This window comes from Haematobia irritans, chromosome 5 (genome assembly GCF_050003625.1).
Source record: "Haematobia irritans isolate KBUSLIRL chromosome 5, ASM5000362v1, whole genome shotgun sequence".
NCBI lineage: Eukaryota > Metazoa > Arthropoda > Insecta > Diptera > Muscidae > Haematobia > Haematobia irritans.
This window is the reverse complement of record NC_134401.1, coordinates 125,859,804-125,883,514: the sequence shown is the minus strand read 5'-3', so window position 1 is coordinate 125,883,514 and position 23,711 is coordinate 125,859,804. Positions and strand designations below refer to the sequence as shown.

The window sequence follows — 23,711 nt, the reverse complement described above, 5'->3', positions numbered from 1 at the left end:
TAACTGTGGGTGATTATTAGAGATCTATTAAAGAACATAATTCGCCATTCGGCCAAAAATCAACACTCAGGCTTTAGGCATCAAGCCGAAGTTATGTTTCAATAATTAATTTGATTAGCTTTTCGTTTATTTAAAATTAATTTCATTTTACATATATTGATATTCAGCAGTAAACTAGAAGCGTGGGTTCACATTATTACACTACGTGACTGAAAAAAGATTACCCTGATGCCAAAGATTTATTGTCCCTAAACTACGAATGCTTGATTCCGTGCCAACGAAGCGGAAACTTTAAGTTAGGACACATTTAAGACACAATGATCTTCTAAATTTCTAAGTTTTGCGTACTTGATTCTACACGCTCACAAAAAATCGCTTCTGTAACATATACTCCCAAACATATTTTGCTTCAAGCATATACATTTTTGGGTATTGCCCAAACATTTATATGTTTGATCTCTTACAATATATAATATGTTTGAAAGCATATTGGTCTAAACAATATATGTTTGGGTAGTCTAAATTCCAAACATTTTGTATTTTTGCATCCAAATTCAACAATGGTGTCTTCCAAAAAACAATATGTTATTATGTGAACATATAATATGTTTGGAAGCATTTTGCACCCTAAAATATTTATGCTTAAAAAAATTCTCCCAAACAATATTGTGCTCAAAATTTTACTTATTTATTTATATATTTACAATCATAATGAATTATGAAAATAAACAGGTAATATAGGTGCTAACAACATAGGTTTTCGACGTGAATGCTCAAAATTTTGTTTCTGCCCAATTGTATATTCCCCCACATCTTTCTCACTTCCACGAGATTTTTTAGTTCTTAGCACCTTTTCTGTAATACAAACATTGTAGAAGAAATTATTCAATTGTATGATTTTTTTTTATTATAATTTTACCTTTTGCCGGACGGGGATTCGAACAGCGGACCACACAGTTTGTAAGGATCAAAGAAGTAGCTGATCAATTGCCCAAGGAAAAATAAAATGTTAATTTTGTAATAACAAGCAACAACCACCAACTTAATTCAATATCGCTCCCTGTTAAATAGCGCTCCAAGCTACTAAACACATATATGTTTATAGGCTATTTCTAAATTAATATATGTTTGCATCCAAGCATATTATATTTACAAACATTTTATGTCCCAAACATAATATGTTCTAACATATTAACATATATGTCCCAAACATGTTATGCTAGTTTATGAACATTATATGCTTGTACTCAAAAATGTTGTGTTTAAAAATTTGTGTTCCAAACATATAATGTTTATAGCCAAACATATGAAAAACAGTCTTTTTCATCCGTGTAGGAAACAAATTTATCAAACTCCATTAAAAACGAGTTAACTACAACTTAGATTTCCAAGTAGAAATTATACTATGTTTCAAGTGAAAAAAAAAATCTTTAAAATAAAGTATTGGAAAATATCTCATATTTTTAAACGTTTTTTAGCTGTGTATCTAAGATGCAAAGACTCCAAGAACAAACTTAAAGACAACTTCTTTAATGTTGAATTTTTTTTTTCAGAAGTAACAGGTTGGCTGATAAGACCCCGGTCTAACAAAGAAAAACACATTTTTTTGTCAAAATTCGTTTTTATTATACAACATAGTTCTCTTCAAGAGCGATACAACGATTACAACGACCTTCCAATTTTTTGATACCATTTTGGTAGTACTCCTTCGGTTTTGCCTCAAAATAGGCTTCAGTTTCGGCGATCACCTCTTCATTGCAGCCAATTTTTTTCCCTGTGAGCATCCTTTTGAGGTCTGAGAACAAGAAAAAGTCGCTGGGAGCCAGATCTGGAGAATACGGTGGGTGGGGAAGCAATTCAAAGGCCAATTCATGCATTTTTGCCATCGTTCTCAATGAATTGTGGCACGGTGCGTTGTCTTGGTGGAACAACACTTTTTTATACCCACCACCATAAAATGGTGACGGGGGTATAATAAGTTTGTCATTCCGTTTGTAACACATCGAAATATCGATTTCCGACTATATAAAGTATATATATTCTTGATCAGGGAGAAATTCTAAGACGATATAAGCATGTTCGCTGTCCGTCTGTCTGTCTGTCTGTCTGTCTGTTGTAATCACGCTACAGCCTTCAATAATGGCGCTATCGTTCCCAAATTTGGCACAGATTAGTTTTTTGTTTGCAGGAAGGTCAAGTTCGAAGATGGGCTATATCGGTGCAAGTTTTGATATAGTCCCCATATAAACCGACCTCCCGATTTGAGTCTTGGGCCTATAAAAACCGTAGTTTTTATCAGATTTGCCTGAAATTGGAAATCAAAAGGTATTTTGGGACCATAAAGAGGTGTGTCGAAAATGGTCTGTATCGGTCCATGTTTTGGTATAGCCCTCATCTCCCGATTTTGCTTCTTAGGCGTCTAGAAACAGTATTTTCTATCCGATTTGTCTGAAATTGAAAATCTAGAGATATTTTAGGACCATAAGGAGGTGTGTCGAAAATGGTCCGTATAGGTCGATGTTTTGATATAGCTCCCATATAGACCGATCTCCCGATTTTGCTTCTAGAAACTATATTTACAATACGATTTGCCTGAAATTGGAAATCTAGAGGTATTTGAGGACCATAAAAAGTGGTGCGGAAAATGGTTCTCATCGGTCCATGTTTTGATATAGGCCCCATAGAGACTGATCTCCCGATTTTGCTTCTTGGGCTTCTAGAAACTATATTTTCTATCCGATTTTCCTGAAATCGAAAATCTAGAGTTCTTTTGGGACCATAAAAAGGTGTGCCGAAAATGGTGCCCATCGGTCCATTTTTTGGTATAGCCCCCATATAGACCGATCTTCCGATTTTGCTTCTTGGGTTTCTAGAAACTATATTTACCATCCGCTTTGCCTGAAATTCTTGAGCTTCTATAAACTGTATTTATTATCCGATTTGCCTGAAATTCGAAATCTAGAGGTATTTTTAGACCACAAATAAGTGTGCCGAAATTGAGGTATATCGGTCCATTTTTTGGTATAACCCCCATATAGACTGATCTCTCGATTTTTACTTCTTGGGCGTCTAGCAGATTTGTTTGAAATTCTGGAGGTATTTTAAGATCACAAATATGTGAGTAGCAAATGGTACCTATCGGTCCATGTTTTGGTATAGCCCCTATATACACCGATCTCCCGGCTTTATTTCTTGGGCTTCTAGAATCCGTAGTTTTTATCCGATTTGCTGGAAATTAGTAACCTATAATGAAATATAAGACAAACGAAATTTCCTTTTCTTATAAAGTATTTTCGTTTATTCAACTCTTAAATTCTCTAAAATAGCAGGCGCACTGATCATGAAAATTGCTTCAATCTGAAAGTAAAATTTCCAGATTTTACTCATCGTATTTATTTAAATAATGGCGGAAAAAATCTACAGATTTAAGATTTCAAATCAAGGCGTAATTTAATCATATACACGATATGTTTATAATTTCTCTAAAACTCAAACAAAATTGGTTCTCATAAATCTAGAATCTTATCTGGTCTTCATAGGAAGAATCTTTAAAGTTTGTCTGCGGGAGCTGACTGCCTTGGGAGAAGATTTGTCATCAAACCCCCTACAATTCTATATACAGTCGAAGCTCTGTTTAACGAATATCCCATTTAGCGAAAATCCAATTTAACGAACGTCAAAATTCTTAACATTGAGTATTCTAAATAACGAACAATTGAACAAAATTTACGTTCGATTTAACGAAAAGGCTTTTAATCTTAAGAAAATAAACAACAAAAAATCAGCACTATTCGACGATTGTGAGAATGGCTTAAGTCCTTAGGAAATGTCCACAAAGTACGGCATTCCCAAGATATTTAGATTCCATTAAAATGTTTGAAAACACATATTCAATGGCCGGGTAACTGGTAAAGTTAGGTTAGATAGAGTGGCTTAGCTTCGCTACGGGAAATGGATCTACAACAGAGCCGGCACAGGACTACTCCCTGGTGTGAATAGACCAGTCCCAGTTCTGGCCGAAACGTATGGAAGGGACCGGTCACTTCAACACGGGTTTGTCATTGACGGGGATAAATTTACACTGCATGCCACGGATTGGACTCATTCCAAACTACATTACCTGGGAGAACTTAGTAGGACTAGACAGGTCCTCATGAACCAATCTGGGACAAACCCTTAGGTACCGGTATTATTTTGATCATCCAAATTGCACCAGAAAGAAAAACTTTTGGACTATGTTGGCCCATAGGTAAATGTCTAGATCAAATAAAATTTTAAAATAAAGAGAGTATAGAAATCAATAAAATATATGAAAATTTAAAAATTACGACAAACTCGAGCACTGGTACTAGTCCTGTGATAGGTTCGTTAGTGGCAATATTTCGTAGGATTGCCAGTTGAACAAGTGGTGAATTTTTCTCTTAATAATGAGTGCTATCCGATTCTATATTTAGCTCAATAACAAGGAACCTCCGTCTTATAGCTGAAGAGAAACTATAAAATACACAGGAATGTCAACATCATTAGTGAGAGGGATAAACTACCGCTGAAAAACTTTTTTGGTGCTCGGTCGAAACGGCAATCTTGCGTTGAGAGTACATCTATGCCGACAGGAGCAGCAGAGTAATGGTGTATGTAGGGCGTTTTAGGAAGATGTTACTATGAACACTACCTATGCCTGGCCCATCTTGAAACCGGGGACTGGAAACAAATTAGGCAATTCGTCTAAGAAGTTAAGAGCACACAAATTATGACATGGGTGTATATAGGCCCCCATACGACAACGAATCTTGGATCCTCTTTTCAATCTAACCTAACCTAGATATATCAAGTTCATCAGGATTATTTTAAGTATTATTTTTTAAGTGTCTCTGTGCTTTAATTTTTTCAAATGATTATGAATTTTTACTCATCTGGTAAAAAACTACGATTTTCAATAAAAGTTAACATTTAATATTCCCGTTCGATTTAACGAATTTTTCTGAATAACGAAAGAGCCTGACAATATATCGTTCGTTAAACCGAGCTTCGACTGTATTATCAAGTAACCCACTACGACGAAGAGTTTTCAAAGTAAACTATCATATTTGATTCATGGTGGTGGGTATTTAAAATTCGGCATGGCCGAATTTAATGCAGTATATACTTGTTCTTCTTCATATGGGGCCGTTTTGCCGCGATTCCGACCTTCAAACGCTCCAATAACGCCATATAATAGTCACTGTTGATGGTTTTTCCCTTCTCAAGATAATCGATAAAAATTATTCCATGCGCATCCCAAAAAACAGAGGTCATTACTTTGCCAGCGGACTTTTGAGTCTTTCCACGCTTCGGAGACGGTTCACCGGTCGCTGTCCACTTAGCCGACTGCCGATTGGACTCAAGAGTGTAGTCATGGAGCCATGTTTCATCCACATATCGACGGAAAAACTCGGGTGTATTACGAGTTAACAGCTGCAAACACCGCTCAGAATCATCAACACGTTGTTGTTTTTGGTCAAATGTGAGCTCGCGTGGCACCCATTTTGCACAGAGCTTCCGCATATCCAAATATTGATGAATGATATGAACAACACGTTCATTTGATATCTTTAGGGCCTCTGCTATCTCGATCAACTTCATTTTACGATCATTCAAAATCATTTTGTGGATTTTTTTGATGTTTTCGTCGGTAACCACCTCCTTTGGGCGTCCACTGCGTTCACCGTCCTCCGTGCTCATTTCACCACGCTTGAATTTTGCATACCAATCAATTATTGTTGATTTCCCTGGGGCTGAGTCCGGAAAGTCATTATCAAGCCATGTTTTTGCTTCCACCGTATTTTTTCCCTTCAGAAAACACGAAATTTCTTTTTTTCCATTTTTTTTCACAATAACAAAAGTTACTTCACTAAAGACGCTCTATCTCACAAACTAATTGACTTACAGACGTCAAATTTTGACACGAATCATTTGAAGGTTGGTACTATTTAATACTAGCGACGCCATCTATGTGTCAGACCGGGGACTTATCAGCCAACCTGTTACGTATATAATTCAGTTTGGCAAAATTTTCTATAGAAATAAAATTTTGACAAAATTTTCTATAGAAATAAAATTTTGGTAGATTAGTTTTGGCTTGAGTGGCAACCATGATTATGAACCGATATGGACCAATTTTTGTGTGATTGGATATATATAACTATAGACCGATATGGACCAATTTTGGTATGGTTGTTAAAGGCCATATACCAACACCACGTTCCAAATTTGAACCGGATCGGATGAATTTTGCTCCTCCAACAGGCTCCGGAGGTCAAGTCTGGGGAACGGTTTATATGGGGGCTATATATAATTGTGGACCGATGTGGACCAATTTTTGCATAGTTGTTAGAGACCATATACCAACACCATGTACCAAATTTCGGATTAAATTTGTTTCGCTTTGAGGCTCCGCAAGCCAGTCCCCAGATTTGGCTTGCTTGTGCCAAGTATCAAGTCGATAGCTTGACGGACGGACATGCTTGGATCGACTCAGAATTTCAACACGACCCAGAATATATATACTTTATATGGGGTCTTAGAGCAATATTTCGATGTGTTACAAATGGAATGACAAAGTTAATATACCCCCCATCCTATGGTGGAGGGTATAAAAAGTTAACTTGGAAGACCTTCTAAAGGATGTAAACAAAATTTAATCTTTTTTTTTGTCTAATTTTACATTTTATATCAGATTTAATAAATTGTTTTAAAACTGTACCCCTTGCCACGATGGAGAATCTACCACAGAACATTCGTTTTATAAGTCAAAACACTATTCACTTGACGATTATAGCAAAATTCGCTAGTCTCTAACACAAAATTAACACATAAAACTATGTGTATCTATTTTGTAGACTAGTTTGTAAAGCACATAAGGAGAGAAAGCAAAAAAAACATCTTTAGTTCCAAACGTCTGATTATCTGTTTCTTATAAACGATTCAACTTTTGGTTGGAACAAAAACGGAAAACTATTCAATATTTTACAAAATTGTTCGAATAATTTCGGCCAAATACTACTATATACTAATTACTGTTTTAAATTTGGTAATACTATTTTAAATTACTATTACAAAGCATCATATTTGCGGCCTAAAGACAATCGTTTTTCAGAAACGAACAGCGTTTGATATAAAGGAAATCGACTGTGGTTTAAGAATAACACATTTTTTAGTTACGTCAAAAATGAACATTTTGTTATAAACGAAGTTCGAATTTTTCAGCGATGTGTCGATCGATCTTATAAATAAACAAGTAAGGAAAGTCTAAAGTCGGGCGGGGCCGACTATATTATACCCTGCACCACTTTGTAGATCTAAATTTTCGATACCATATCTCATCCGTCAAATGTGTTGGGGGCTATATATAAAGGTTTGTCCCAAATACATACATTTAAATATCACTCGATCTGGACAGAATTTGATAGACTTCTACAAAATCTATAGACTGAAAATTTAAGTCGGCTAGTGCACTAGGGTGGAACACAATGTTTGTAAAAAAAAATTGGGAAACATTTAAATCTGAAGCAATTTTAAGGAAACTTCGCAAAAGTTTATTTATGATTTATCGCTCGATATATATGTATTCGAAGTTTAGGAAAATTAGAGTCATTTTTACAACTTTTCGACTAAACAGTGGCGATTTTACAAGGAAAATGTTGGTATTTTGATAATTTTTGTCGAAATCAGAAAAACATATATATGGAAGCTATATCTAAATCTTAACCGATTTCAACCAAATTTGACACGCATAGCTACAATGCTAATTCTACTCCCAGTGCAAAATTTCAACTAAATCGGAGTAAAAGATTGGTCACTGTGTTCATATGAGTGTAAATCGGGCGAAAGCTATATATGGGAGCAATATCTAAATCCGAACCGATTTCAACCAAATTTGGCACGCATAGCTACAATGATAATTCTACTCCCTGTGCAAAATTTCAATTAAATCGGAGGAAAAAATTGGCCTGTGTGGTCATATGAGTGTAAATCGGGCGAACGATATATATGGGAGCTATATCTAAACCTGAACCGATTTCAATAAAATTTGGCACACTTGACTACACTACTCATTGTACTCCTAGTGCAAAATTTCAACCAAATTGGGGTAAAACTCTGGCTTCTGGGACCGTATTAGTCCATATCGGGCGAAAGATATATATGGGAGCTATATCTAAATCTGAACCGATTTCAATAAAATTTAGCACACTTGACTATAGTACTAATTGTTCTTCTTTGGCAAAATTTTAAGCAAACTAGGGTAAAACTCTGGCTTCTGGGGCCATATAAGTTCATATCAGGCGAAATATATATATTTATGAGAGCTATATCTAAATCTGAACCGATTTCTTCCAAAATCAATACGGTTCTATTCTGAGCCAAAACACATACTTGTGCCAAATTTGAAGTCGATTGGGCTAAAACTGCGACCTAGACTTTGATTAAAAAAATGTGTTCATGGACAGACGGACATGGCTATATCGACTCAGGAGCCCACCCTGAGCATTTTTGCCAAAGACACCATGTGTCTATCTCGTCTCCTTCTGGGTGTTGCAAACATATGCACTAACTTATAATACCCTGTTCCACAGTGTGGGGCAGGGTATAATTACCAACTGATCATAAACAAATTTAACATATTCCCATTTACACACAAAAAAAAATTTTTCTGATTCAATCACGAAATTAATTGATCCAATTAATTTTTTAATTGAAATGTCTTCAATCACAGAAATGATAGTATCAATTAAAAAATTAATTGAAGATCAATTAAAAAATTAATTGATCCAATTAAAAAATTAATTGATACTAATAATTTTTGTGATTGATTTTTGTTTCAATTAAAAAATTTGTTGATTCAATTAAATTTTTAATTGAATATTTTTTAAAACTCAATTAAAATTTTAATTGGAAAAATTTTCGTGAATTTTTTTTCTGTGTACACTCCAAGTATAAGGAATTTCAGTTTAGATATCTCGTATATACACATATATATCGACCCTATGATCATCTTACTATTTTTTTTTAGCAGGTTGCCTTCAGCTTAAACGGCTCAAAATATTTCTTAACACACTTCCACAAGTAATATGGCCATATCTTTATAAAAATGGAGTATATTTTCCTAAATAATCTATTCTCCGTCTCGTTGTTTCTTTATTTTCCCTATTGTCAGCAATCCGACTGTGTTTCCGTAACGTACTGCTGCTATTTTATTATGCCTTACTGTAAGTCTTGGAGAAATATCTTTGTTTTGGCCGAAGTTGAGTGAACAAACGCACTCAAGAAGTGAAGGTTTTTGAAATGTTTGTATGTATGTTGTATATATTTTTTGTTTATTTTCTTCCCATGGCGATCTTGTACTCTTTGATACTCTCTGACTTCATGTCTTTCATCAACTCCAATATGTTTACCATGTGTATATTCCAATGTGTGTAGGTATGTGCCTGTTTGTCCTCTCCCTGTGTATACAATTTTTCTGCCTTTTCTTTACAGTTCAGTGATCTACGCGATGTTGCCTTAAAAGCACATAAAACTCAGTCTGTTATTACCAAGAAGTGCCCTTTTTCGTTATAAATAAAAATAATAAAAAAAAAACAAAAAAATATATATTTTTCCTTTTATATGTTTTTTGCAATTAAAAACTTGTGAATTTTTCATTTCGTTATGTTTATTTCCTATTACTGTTTATGAAAATGTGGAAAAGTTAGTGTTTTATAGAGTTGAGATGTTTAATAATAAATTAAACATTTTTATGTTTTCTGCCAACCTTAACCTCTTCAAGTATATAACATTGGGAGGAAAATATATTAAAAATTGTGAAAAATAATATACAATATTGTATTTTAATATACATATCATTAATTAGATGTGAATTGAAATTCATGAAAATAACAAAATATAAAAATAAATATTGTACTAGTGATTTAAAAAGAAATCAATAAAATTTTAGAGTGAAATGCTTTGTCATGTGAAATAAAAACCATATTTAAAATTCCATCCTGTTATTGTGGTCTATCATCAACTTCGTATTGTATTCTATTTTGAGTGTATAACAATTTTTGTAAGAAACAATTGAACTCTTCTCTTTGTTTAACTGAACTCCAATTAGGGTTGCCATGTACTTCTATATTCCCATAAAGATCATTGTGAAAAGCAAGTATTTTCGTGTTACTTACTTTACTTTTAAGCATCCCAAGTGAGAAGATACATCATTTGATCAGTTTTCTTTTGATTTTAACATTCACAACAAAAGTTAATTCAATAATTATAATAATTTGGAAGAAATCTACTTTTCTACTAAAAAAATAATTATTGGCGTAGGTAGGAAGAAAAAAAAATTTAGAAAAGAGAAAAAATTTAGTGAAATGTTTTCGAGATATTGAATCCTGGGCTAATGGTAAATCCAACGGTCGTTGGCTGAGACTTCATCCTGTAGACAGTGCAAAGTGTGCTAACGCAAACCCCAAATTGTTGTCCATAGAGCGCATTCGTCCGTAGTTTGAGCCTCTCTCCTACACTGAATAAAAATGTCGTGTCTTTAAAATTCGAATTCCAATTTTTCTTAGCATGGTAGATGCTTTTCTCTTATGCACAGTTTTGTCATTGTCAAAATACGGATAAACTATTTATACCCTTCACCACTACTGTGGTACAGGGTATAATAAGTTTCTGCATTTGTATGTAACGCCAAGAAGGAAAAGTCCGAGACCCATCTTTTAGTATACCGATCGGCTTAGAATTAAATTCTGAGTCGATTTATTGATGTCCGTTTGTCTGTCCGTGTGTCCGTCTGTCTGTATATCTAATTTTGTGTGCAAAGTATAGCTCGCAGTTTAAGTCCGATCGTCCTGAAATTTGGCACAGAGTTTTACATGGTCTCAAAGACAATCGCTATTGATTCAGATTTAGATATAGCTGCCATATATATTTATCACCGATCTGGTCATATTTAATTAACGTATTTATCAACGTATTTTCTCAAAATTTCGGGCAGCAACATATTTTGGGGTTTTCGTAAGATATACAAAATATCTGCAAAATCGGTTCAGATTTAGATATAGCTCCCATATATATCTTTCGTCCGATTTCGACTAATATGGCCACAAAAGCCAGAGGTTTGACCTGATTTGCTTCAAATTTTGCATAATGAGTACGTTTAATAGTATCGTTAAGTGTGCCGAATTTAGTTGAAATCGCTTCAGATTTAGATATAGCTCCCATATATATCATTCGCCCGATTTACACCCATATAACCACGGAGGCCAAAACAATTCTTCCATTTACGTTTTTTTGCTGAGATAGCAGGATTATTATTCCAAGTATGCATGTCAAATTTGGTCAAAATAGGTTCATAATTAGATATAGCTCCCATATATATGTACGCCAGAGTAGGGAGCCACCGTGGTGCAATGGTTAGCATGCCCGCCTTGCATACACAACGTCGTGGGTTCGATTCCTGCTACGACCGAACACCAAAAAGTTTTTCAGCGGTGGATTATCCCACCTCAGTAATGCTGGTGACATTTCTGAGGGTTTCAAAGCTTCTCTAAGTGGTTTCACTGGAATGTGGAACGCCGTTCGGACTCGGCTATAAAAAGGAGGTCCCTTGTCATTGAGCTTAACATGGAATCGGGCAGCACTCAGTGATAAGAGAGAAGTTCACCACTGTGGTATCACAATGGACTGAATAGTCTAAGTGAGCCTGATACATCGGGCTGCCACATAACCTAACCTAACCTAACCTAGGGAAATATGGTAGAATGTTTCAAAAATTGTAAATAGTACTCAAATGGTCCTATAACAGGTTGGCCGATAAGTCCCCGGTCTAACAAAGCAAAACACATTTTTTTTTTGTCAAAATTCGTTTTTATTATTCAACATAGTTCCCTTCAAGAGCGATACAATGATTAAAACGACCTTCCAATTTTTTGATACCATTTTGGTGATACTCCTTCGGCTTTGCCTCAAAATAGGCCTCAGTTTCGGCGATCACATCTTCATTGCAGACAATTTTTTTCCCTGCGAGCATACTTTTGAGGTCTGAGAACAAGGAAAAGTCGCTGGTGGCCAGATCTGGAAAATACGGTGGGTGGGGAAGCAATTCGAAGCTCAATTCATGAATTTTTGCCATCGTTCTCAATGACTTGTGGCACGGTGCGTTGTCTTGGTGGAACAACACTTTTTTCTTCTTCATATGGGACCGTTTTGCTGCGATTTCGACCTTCAAACGCTCCTATAACACCATATGATAATCACTGTTGATGGTTTTTCCCTTCTCAAGATAATCGATAAAAATTATTCCATGCGCATCCCAAAAAACATTACTTTGCCAGCGGAATTTTGAGTCTTTCCACGCTTCGGAGACGGTTCACCGGTCGCTGTCCACTCAGCCGACTGTCCATTGGACTCAGGAGTGTAGTGATGGAGCCATGTTTCATCCATTGTCACATATCGACGGAAAAACTCGGGTGTATTACGAGTTAACAGCTGCAAACACCGCTCAGAATCATCAACACGTTGTTGGTTTTGTCAAATGTGAGCTCGCGCGACACCCATTTTGCACAGAGCTTCCGCGTATCCAAATATTGATGAATGATATGACCAACACTTTCCTTTGATATCTTTAAGGCCTCTGCTATCTCGATCAACTTAATTTTACGGTCGTTCAAAATCATTTTGTGGATTTTTTTATGTTTTCATCGGTAACCACCTATTTCTACCCAGGTCAAAAAAATTAATCGATTTATAGATTTAAGACCAATATTTTTAATATGTTGGGAAAATGCAATTTGCACTCAAAAAACAGTGAATTCACAACGATTTCGACAAATTCAAGAAAGTTTATTGGTTTTTTTATTGTTAATGAATTTCGAAGTTTGAAGTCAATATTGCAAAAATGGCTACTGTATCATCCAAAGTTCAAGATGGACGCATTATTGGTAAAATTTAAAATTTTTGGAAACTTCGTAACAAGTTTGTGGGTTACTCAAACTTAGGGTTCATTTGTGTATAATTTACCCCCCAATATTTTGTTTAGTTAACAAGCATACGTAAAGAATTAATGAAGTAAAGGAAAGTTTCTCAAAACACAATTCCATGAACTGTAATATAATTAAATTGTCTTTAGTGCAATAGAGGGTTCTCTTTTTTTTTTTTTTTTGAGTGTATTAAACAAAAAATCCATAAATTAAATTCGACATCGGCATATAAAATTTTTCTAAAATTTAATAGGCTCACAAAATCGAGATTTTCCTACTTTTTAATTTTTTGGTTTTATTACAATCCTTATTTCCTAGTATATGGCAACCCTAAACTCCCTCGCAAAGAGTATACACTCTGCTCTGATGGTAAAGTAAACATTCGAAATACCAAACTATAAACCGGTTTCCGCAACTTGTGTTTTTTTTTATTGTCTTTCTTTAATTGTGAACCCATAAAAACACTATGGATATAATATCACTTAAAAATTAAACAAAAACATCAATATAAATAAATAAATACTTCATAAAACAACAGAACCGAAAAAAGCAATATTAAAAAAATAATAATAATGTAAATAAATTCAATATACATTGAATTGCCACTGAATATAAAGTAATAATTTTTCGAAATTGTTTTTCAAATGTTTCTCATTGTATTTATATAGGATGTGTGTGAGTGTGTATGTGTGCTTCTTTGTAACAGTGATTAAAATCCATTAATAAAATATATATCATATATATATATATATGTAATTGCTGTAAAATTGCCAATATAAAAAATAAAATACATATCGCCTACAAACAATAATCAAATAACCAACAACAGCAACTACAACAAACGTACAACAAAATCAATTGGTGGAAAACCTATTATCGCTAGGCCACGTTTCCTCATGAAGTGTTGGGAAAACAAGTGAAACAAATTAAATTGCCATAAAACGCGCCAAACAACACCACCAATATATCCCAGAGTATTTACACCACACAGCATATCTCTCGTCAACCTCAATAATCCAATTGAGGTTGTGGTCGGATATTACTCCTAGCAGCCACCGTTGAAACTCTCTCACAATTACCAGCGAATCATATCCTGTGGAATCAGCCAACGGTGTTTGTTGTAACGTTCCGCCCGTCACGTTTCAAACAAAACGTCATGACGGAACAACAATCGTTTACGGTCAAAATATGGCCAATGGCTATAAGGCTGCTGCTGCTGGCATTAGTGTTGACATTGTGTTGTGTGCAAAACGTATCCTGCGATTATGAAAATACATGGAATTTTTACAATGAACAACCATGTTGCGGTGGCAGTGACAATGCCAACTATGTCACCAAGCATAGACGAGGTAATAATTTGTATGCATTAGAATATATAAACAAATAGTTTTTTTTTCTTTCTGGGGCAAGGATAATAGTGACGCGAGAGCAAATGGAAGCTTATTGGCAAGAATATTTTACAACTGAAATCTACATATAGAAATCACCACAAATAGTAAAAAAACACAGTCAGTGAAAAATATAATTTCGCAATCACAAATCTTCGGAATAGGACATAGGTTTGGAAGGATGTCAATAATTCCCAATAAGAATCCATTTTATACTGCCAGTCCTTAAAAGTGGAATTATGTGGGGTTAGAAATAAATAGCAATGGTCTGTTTAGAGAATATTGTCCTAGAACTAATGTCTCAGATATAATTATATTTATCCCCATAATAGTGGGATCTAACATTAGATCTTGTCATATATGGAATTATAAAGGGTGGTTAAAATTTCAAGGGCCGATGTTGATTTTGAATAAAACACAAACTATTTAGGAAATTATTGTAATTTTATTTTATTATGATATATTGGTATTACTCAATTATGTATGGAACAAAATATCGGCCAAATGGGCGCCGCGTCCTCGGTGGCACACCTTCATCCGATGGTCCAAATTTTCGATGACGCTGGGGCATAATGGAGGTTCTATGCCGTTAATGTGCCGAATTATCTCATCCTTTAGGTCTTGAATTGTTGCTGGCTTATCGACGGCTTATCCCCAAAGAAAAAAGTCCAACGGTGTCAAATCAAATGATCTTGGCGGCCAATTGACATCGCCATTACGTGAAATAACACTGTCATTGAATTTGTTGCGCAAAAGAGCCATTGTTTCGTTAGATGTGTGGCAAGTGGCACCGTCCTGCTGAAACCACATATCGTCCACATCCACATCTTCCAATTCGGGCCATAAAAAGTTCGTTATCATCTCACGATAGCGAACACCATTCACAGTAACTGCCTGACCGGCCTCATTTTAGAAAAAATACGGCCCGATAATGCCGCCAGCCATAAATCGCACAAACAGTCACTCTTTGTGGGTGCATCCGATCCGGCTGAAATTTGGTACATGGTGTTAGTATATGATCTCTAACAACCATGCAAAAATTGATACCCATCGGTCAATAATTATATTGACCGATGACCGATATAAACCGATCCCCCGATTTGGCTTGCGGAGCCTCTAAGAGAAGCAAATTTCATCCGATCCGGCTGAAATTTGGTACATGGTGTTAGTATATGGTCTCTAATGACCATGCAAAAAATGGTGCATATCGGTCCATAATTATATATAGCCCCCATATAAACCGATCACCAGATTTGACCTCCGGAGCCTCTTGGAAGACCAAAATTCATCTGATTCAGTTGAAATTTGGTACGTGGAGTTCATATATGGCACCAAACACCCATGCAAAAATTGGTCGATATCGGTCCATAAGTATATATAGGCCCCATATAAACCGATCCCCAGATTTGACCTCCGGAGCCCCTTGGAAGAGCAAAATTCATCCGATTCGCTGGAAATTTGGTACGTGATGTTAGTATATGTTATCCAACAACCATGCAGGAATTGGTTCATATCAGTCCTTAATTATATATAGCCCCCATATAAACCGATCCCCAGATTTGACCTCCGGTGCCTTTTGCAGAAGCAAAATTCATCCGATCTGGTTGAAATTTGGTACGTGGTGGTAGTATATGATATTTAATAGCCATGCCAAAAGTGGCCCATATCAGTCCATAATCATATATAGCCGCCATATAAACCGATCCCGAGATTTGGTTTTGGAGCCTCTTGGAGGAGCAATCGCACAAACAGTCACTCTTTGTGGGTGCATCCGATCCGGCTGAAATTTGGTACATGGTGTTAGTATATGATCTCTAACAACCATGCAAAAATTGATACCCATCGGTCAATAATTATATTGACCGATGACCGATATAAACCGATCCCCCGATTTGGCTTGCGGAGCCTCTAAGAGAAGCAAATTTCATCCGATCCGGCTGAAATTTTGGTACATGGTGTTAGTATATGGTTTCTAATGACCATGCAAAAAATGGTGCATATCGGTCCATAATTATATATAGCCCCCATATAAACCGATCACCAGATTTGACCTCCGGAGCCTCTTGGAAGACCAAAATTCATCTGATTCAGTTGAAATTTGGTACGTGGAGTTTATATATGGCACCAAACACCCATGCAAAAATTGGTCGATATCGGTCCATAAGTATATATAGGCCCCATATAAACCGATCCCCAGATTTGACCTCCGGAGCCCTTTGGAAGAGCAAAATTCATCCGATTCGCTGGAAATTTGGTACGTGATGTTAATATATGTTATCCAACAACCATGCAGGAATTGGTTCATATCAGTCCTTAATTATATATAGCCCCCATATAAACCGATCCCCAGATTTGACCTCCGGTGCCTTTTGGAGAAGCAAAATTCATCCGATCTGGTTGAAATTTGGTACGTGGTGGTAGTATATGATATTTAATAGCCATGCCAAAAGTGGTCCATATCAGTCCATAATCATATATAGCCGCCATATAAACCGATCCCGAGATTTGGTTTTGGAGCCTCTTGGAGGAGCAAATTTCATCCGAGTCAGTTGAAATTTGGTACATTGTGCCTTTAACAACCATGCCTAACTAGGTCCATATCGGTCTATAGTTATATATAGCCCTCAGATAAATCGATCCTCAATCACAAAAAATTGGCCCATATCAATTTCATAATTGTATATAGCCCCCATATAAGCGACCCCCATATTTCAATTCTGGCTCTCTACCACGTTTGGACTAACTCACAATTTAGAAAACGATGTTAAGAAATTTTAAGATACCACAACCCAAGTAAGGCGATTGTGGATGACAGTCTTTCGTAGAAGTTTCTACGCAATCCATGGTGGAGGGTACATAAGATTCGGCCTGGCCGAACTTACGGCCGTATATACTTGTTTTATATTCATAAGATAAAATAGCCAAAGTTAAAAACTTGTCAACGATTTTAATCTTATTCACTATGTATTAAATAATTATGAAGCTACATAACATATATCATTTTCGTTCTACTTATTATGAGCCACACATTGTCCTATAGAATTTATGAAATGTCACCGGCTATTTATTATTAAAATGGCAAATAATGAAATTGATGGACAATTTTCTCCGGGCATATTTCACATAATTGCCTGCTTGAAAAACGATAAAAGAGGAATTACTTTATATTGAATAACTTTAATTAATTGATTATTATTGCCAATGTTGCATACTGCTGCTGTTGTACTTTTTTTCTCAATATACCCTACATTCCATTAACTAAATTGCAGTTTTATGGAAAAATTTGTAAATGTAATGATGCACAAAATTGAAAGAACGGACAAAGTAGGGACACTAAAGAAGATGTTTGGATGATTTCTAACATACATGCGATTTTCGCTATGAATTTTCAAGGATGGCTGATAAATTGTATGATATTCGGAGATAATCCATGATTCTCGTACCAAATAAAAAATTTATTTTGCAGCTTTGGATCAACATTTTGTGCTTATTATGAAAAGAAATGTTTCTTCGAAAGATATGATTTATTATTTTATTTTAGAATTTTATTCATTATTTTATGATTGCTGCTACACAGAAAAAAATTTCCGTAGTTAAACTAACGCTAATATTAACTTATTTTTATTGGAAACAATTTATTTGCTTGTAGTTAAATTTTATTATTTTTATCGAAATTTTTCACGGCTTAATGAAATCTTACTTTTTTTAAGTATGTCTCAATAATTTTATGAACTGCACTTGAGTATAAAGTTCAATGACCGTACACATAAGTTCAATATGAACTAAAGCAAAAAAGATTTTCGTACGATTCCCAAAAATAGTAAGAATGAACTACTGTATGGTTAAAATGGTCATGATTTGGCGCCAATGATTTTCTTCTTTACTTTTAGTTATTTTTTTTTTCTATGAGATGTTGCAATTTCGTGAACTGCAGTTAACAAGTACAACAGGGCATTTCCTGGTTTTAAGAACGCTTTGTGGAAATCTCAAAATGTGGAGTAAAATTTAGTTCAATTTTCGTGCGAGGTGGTTCATTCTTGCTATAAAACAGTTTACTTTTTTTTCGGTGTAATAACAATAATTTATATAGATTTATAAATGCTCCTTGAATTACTCGTACTAATGCGACGAAGTTTTAAATATTTTTAGCTTTCATAAAAATTTTATTCATAGAGAAAATTTTGTCAAAATTTTATTTCTATAGAAAATTTTGTCAATATTTTATTTCTATAGAAGATTTTGTCAAAATTTTATTTCTGTAGCAAATTTTGGGAAAATAAATAATTTTCGATAGCAAATTTTGTCAAAATTTTATTTCTATAGAAAATATTGTCAAAATTTTATTTCTATAGAAAATTTTGTCAACATTTTACTTCGATAGAAAATTTTGTCAAAATTTTATTTCAATAGATAATTTTATCAAAATTTTATTTCTATAGAAAATTTTATCAAGATTTTATTTTTATAGAAAAATTTTTTCAAAATTTAATTTTTATAGAAAAATTTATTTCTATAGAAAATTTTGTCAAAATTTTATTTCTATAGAAAATTTTTGCAAAATTTTATTACTATAAAAAATTTTGTCACAATTTTATTTCTATAGAAAATTTTGTTAACAATTTATTTCTATAGAAAATTTTGTCAAAATTTTATAACTATAGAAAATGTTGTAAAAATTTTATTTCTATAGAAAATTTTGTCAAAATTTTATTTCTGTAGATTATTTTGTCAAAATTTTATTTCTATAGAAAATTTTGATATAATTTTATTTCCATAGAAAATTTTGTCAAAATTTTATCAAAATTTTATTTCTATAGAACATTTTTATTGTTGTTTTTGATCTCAGCTTAAAACCATGCATTGACTAAACTACAAGTGTAACTTAACCAACAGAGGAAAAGTATGCTTGTCAAATTTATTTGGGCAAAGCCACGCTTGAACCATCCGAAAAAATGTTTATTATAGCCGGCTTATGCCAGCCAACTGTACTCAAATCGATGATTTGATGGTGGCAAAGGAAAAGAGAGATGTTTGTATGAGTTTATTTCGGCATAAGCCGGCTATCATAAACCTTTTTTCGGATGGTTCAAGTGTGGTTCACTTTGGGTTTAGCAAACTGCCTGAATTTATTCTGATAATTGGTTGATAGTTTTGCTGCAAGAAGAGAATGCTGATGAGGAATGTGGTAATTCCGAAACGTGCGTCCATCCAACCATCTTGCAGTTTATAGGGATTTGCCAAAATAAATTTGACAAACATTCTTTTCCTCTGTTGGTTAAGCTACTCTTGTAGTTTAGTCAACACAATGGTTTTAAAGCTGAGATAAAAACAACAAATAAAATTTTATTTCTATAGAAGATTTTGTCAAAATTTTATTTCTATAGAAAAATTTGTCAAAATTTTATTTCTATAGAAAATTTTGTCAAAATTTTATTTCGATAGGAAATTTTGTCAAAATTTTATTTCTACTGAAAATTTTATCAAAATTTTATTTTTATAGAAAAATTTATTTCAATAGAAAATTTTGTCAAAATTTTATTTCTATAGAAAACTTTTGCAAAATTTTATTTTTATAGATAATTTTGTCAAAATTTTATTTCTATAGAAAAATTTGTCAAAATTTTATTTCTATAGAAAATTTTGTCAAAATTTTATTTCGATAGAAAATTTTGTCAAAATTTCATTTCTATAGAAAATCTTGTCAAAATTTTATTTCTATAGAAAATCTTGTCAAAATGTTATTTCTATAGAAAATATTGTCAACATTTTATTTCTATCGAAAATTTTGTCAAAATTTTATTTCGATAGGAAATTTTGTCAAAATTTTATTTCTACTGAAAATTTTATCAAAATTTTATTTTTATAGAAAAATTTATTTCAATAGAAAATTTTGTCAAAATTTTATTTCTATAGAAAACTTTTGCAAAATTTTATTTTTATAGATAATTTTGTCAAAATTTTATTTCTATAGAAAATTTTGTCAAAATTTTATTTCGATAGAAAATTTTGTCAAAATTTCATTTCTATAGAAAATCTTGTCAAAATTTTATTTCTATAGAAAATCTTGTCAAAATGTTATTTCTATAGAAAATATTGTCAACATTTTATTTCTATCAAAAATTTTGTCAAAATTTTATTTCGATAGAAAATTTTGTCAAAATTTTATTTCTACTGAAAATTTTATCAAAATTTTATTTTTATAGAAAAATTTATTTCTATAGAAAATTTTGTCAAAATTTTATTTCTATAGAAAATTTTTGCAAAATTTTATTTTTATAGATAATTTTGTCACAATTTTATTTCTATAGAAAATTTTTCACAATTTTATTTCTATAGAAAATTTTGTCAAAATTTTATTTCTTTAGAAGACTTTATTCTATAGAAAATTTTGTCAAAATTTTATTTCTTTAGAAGACTTTATTCTATAGAAAATCTTGTCAACATTGTATATTTATAGAAAATATTCTCAAAATTTTACTTCTATACACACAAAAAAATTTTTTTCTGATTCAATCACGAAATTAATTGATCCAATTAATTTTTTAATTGAAATGTCTTCAATCACGAAAATGATAGTATCAATCACAGTTTTAATTGGTCATAGAAAAAATTCTTGATTAAAATATTAATTGATTTCATTAGCAAATTTCAATTAATTTTTTAATTGATTCAATTAAAAATTTAATTGATGTTGATAGCCAAACTCAATTAATTTTTTAATTAAGAAATGTAACTATTTTCAATTATTTTCTGAATTGGTTTTTATTTGGATTAACAATTGATTGTTTGAAATACATTTTTAATTAAAAATTAAAAATATTCATCACTTTCTTTGAATTTGATTAAAAAGTTAATTGTATCAATTAATGTTTTAATTAAAAATTTTTAAATTTTCAATCATCGACTTAATTGACTTAATATTTCTATCTTGATGAAAAAGTTAATTGTATCAATTAATTTATTAATTGAAATTTTTTTCAACTTCAATTAACTTTTTAATTGGAAATATTTTGGTGATATTTTTCTGTGTAGACAACTTTGTCAAAATTTTAGTTCTATAGAAAACTTTGTCAAAATTTAATTTCTATAGAAAACTTTTTTCTATAGAAAATTTTGTTAAAATTTTATTTCAAAAAATAATCTTGTCAAAATTTTAGTTCTACATTTCCTATAGGAAATGTTGTCAAAATTTTATTTCTATAGAAAATTTTATCACAATTTTATTTCTATAGAAAATTTTGTCAAAATTTTATTTCTGTAGGAAATCTTGTCAAAATGTATTTCTATAGAAAATATTGTCAAAATTTTATTTGTATAGATAATTTTATCAAAATTTTATTTCTATAAAAAAGTTTTATAAAAATTTAATTTTATAGAAAATTAATTTCTATAGAAAATTTTGTCAAAATTTTATTTCTATAGAAAATTTTTGCAAAATTTTATTTTTATAGAAAATTTTATAGAAAGAGAGAAGTTCACCAAAGTGGTATAACAAAATTTTATCTCTATATAAAATTTTGTCAAAATTTTATTTCTGTAGAATATTTTGTCAAAATTTTATTTCTATAGAAAATTTTGGCATAATTTTACTTCGATAGACAACTTTGTCAAAATTTTAGTTCTATAGAAAACTTTGTCAAAATTTCATTTCTAAAGTAAACTTTATTCTATAGAAAATTTTGTCAAAAAAAAAAATCTTGTCACAATTTTATTTCTATAGAAAAATTTGTCAAAATTTTATTTCTATAGAAAATTTTGTCAAACATGTAGAATCCTACCAATCTACCAAACAGTACAAAATCTACCATTTTTAGTAGAATTCTACAAAATATGGCTACTGTTATGCCTACTCCAGAAATATACCTTCCATATAAGTAGAAAATTAAGGAAAAAAGTATGAAAACAGTTCGGTATATCTTACAATTTCACAATGTTGCCATTTCACCTGTTCTCACTTGCCCCATGCCGGATGTAATTAAACAAGAGTGAGAATTACTCTATATCCAGAATTCCGCGAAACCAGCCAGTGGGTCTGCATTTTATTTACCATTTTAATTTTATAATTGTTTTTATTTTTTTTTGTATTTCTCCTATAGAGTATTTTTACCATAAATAATATTAATTTCAGTTATTCTTTTTCATACAAATATCGATTCTGTTTTTAATATACGCGCGCACATGAAAATTATGACACATGCTCTGGGTCAGAAAAGTGTCTGCAGTGCATAGTGTATCTGTAGTGTAAATAGCAACAGCACATTGAATTACACACCACAGCCACTCATATATTTTATGAAATAAGCCTTTCGTATGGATATGAAGAGTTCAGATGCCTGAATACCAAAAGGACGAAAAATATTTTTCCGAATATGTAGTCTCACTTTGGTATGATATGAGTGACTGCATTACATGAAACAGCAGGGCATATTAAATCATTATGGCTCAGATTTAAATTTATGATCAGATTTTTCCGCGAATACCTTTGGTATAAATTTGTTAATTTATTATGGCGTTCTGTGCTCGAAGAAGTGTATGGTATACTTGGAGAAATATGAGGGGTGAGTTTAACAAAAAAAACAAGTATATACGGCCGTAAGTTCGGCCAGGCCGAAGCTTATGTACCCTCCATCATGGATTGCGTAGAAACTTCTTCTAACCACTGCCGTCCACAATCGAATTACTTAAGTTGCGGTAACGCTTGCCGATGGCAAGGTATCTTAAAACCTCCTAACACCATCTTCTAAATTGTATGTAAGTCCATACGTGGTATATATTAAATCAAAAAAGATCGATCCAATACGTATATAATTCAGTTTGACAAAGTAGACATACAATTTTGACAACATTTTCTACAGAAATAAAATTTTAACAAAATTTTCTATAGAAATAAAATTTTCACAAAATTTTCTATAGAAATAAAAATTTTGACAAAATTTTCTATAGAAAGAAAATTTTGACAAAAATTTCTACAGAAAAAAAATTTTAACAAAATTTTCTATAGAAATAAACTTTTGACACAATTTTCTATAGAAATAAAATTTTGGTAGATTATTTTTGGCTCGAGTGGCAACCATGATTATGAACCGAATAAAATTTGAACAAAATTTTCTATAGAAATAAAATTTTGACACAATTTTCTATAGAAATAAAATTTTGACAAAATTTTCTATAGAAATAAAATTTTGACAATGATGAAAATTTTATTATGAACCGAATAAAATTTTAACAAAATTTTCTCTAGAAATAAAATTTTGCCAAATTTTCTATAGAAATAAAATTTTGACAAAATTTTCTATAGAAATAAAATTTTGGTAGATTATTTTTG

At 32.3% G+C, this 23,711-nt stretch overlaps 1 protein-coding gene across 1 annotated transcript in view; it reads left to right on the top strand.

Moving 5' to 3' along the window:
* The first annotated feature begins 9,543 nt into the window (after positions 1-9,543).
* Sema2a (Semaphorin 2a) overlaps positions 9,544-23,711 on the top strand; it is a 260,078-nt gene continuing 245,910 nt past the window's right edge. Inside the window, exons 1-2 of the mRNA XM_075310277.1 lie at positions 9,544-9,723; positions 13,667-14,347. Of these exons, the coding sequence (XP_075166392.1) occupies positions 14,155-14,347 (193 nt within the window). The 5' untranslated portion in view covers positions 9,544-9,723; positions 13,667-14,154. The remainder of the gene's footprint in view (positions 9,724-13,666; positions 14,348-23,711) is intronic.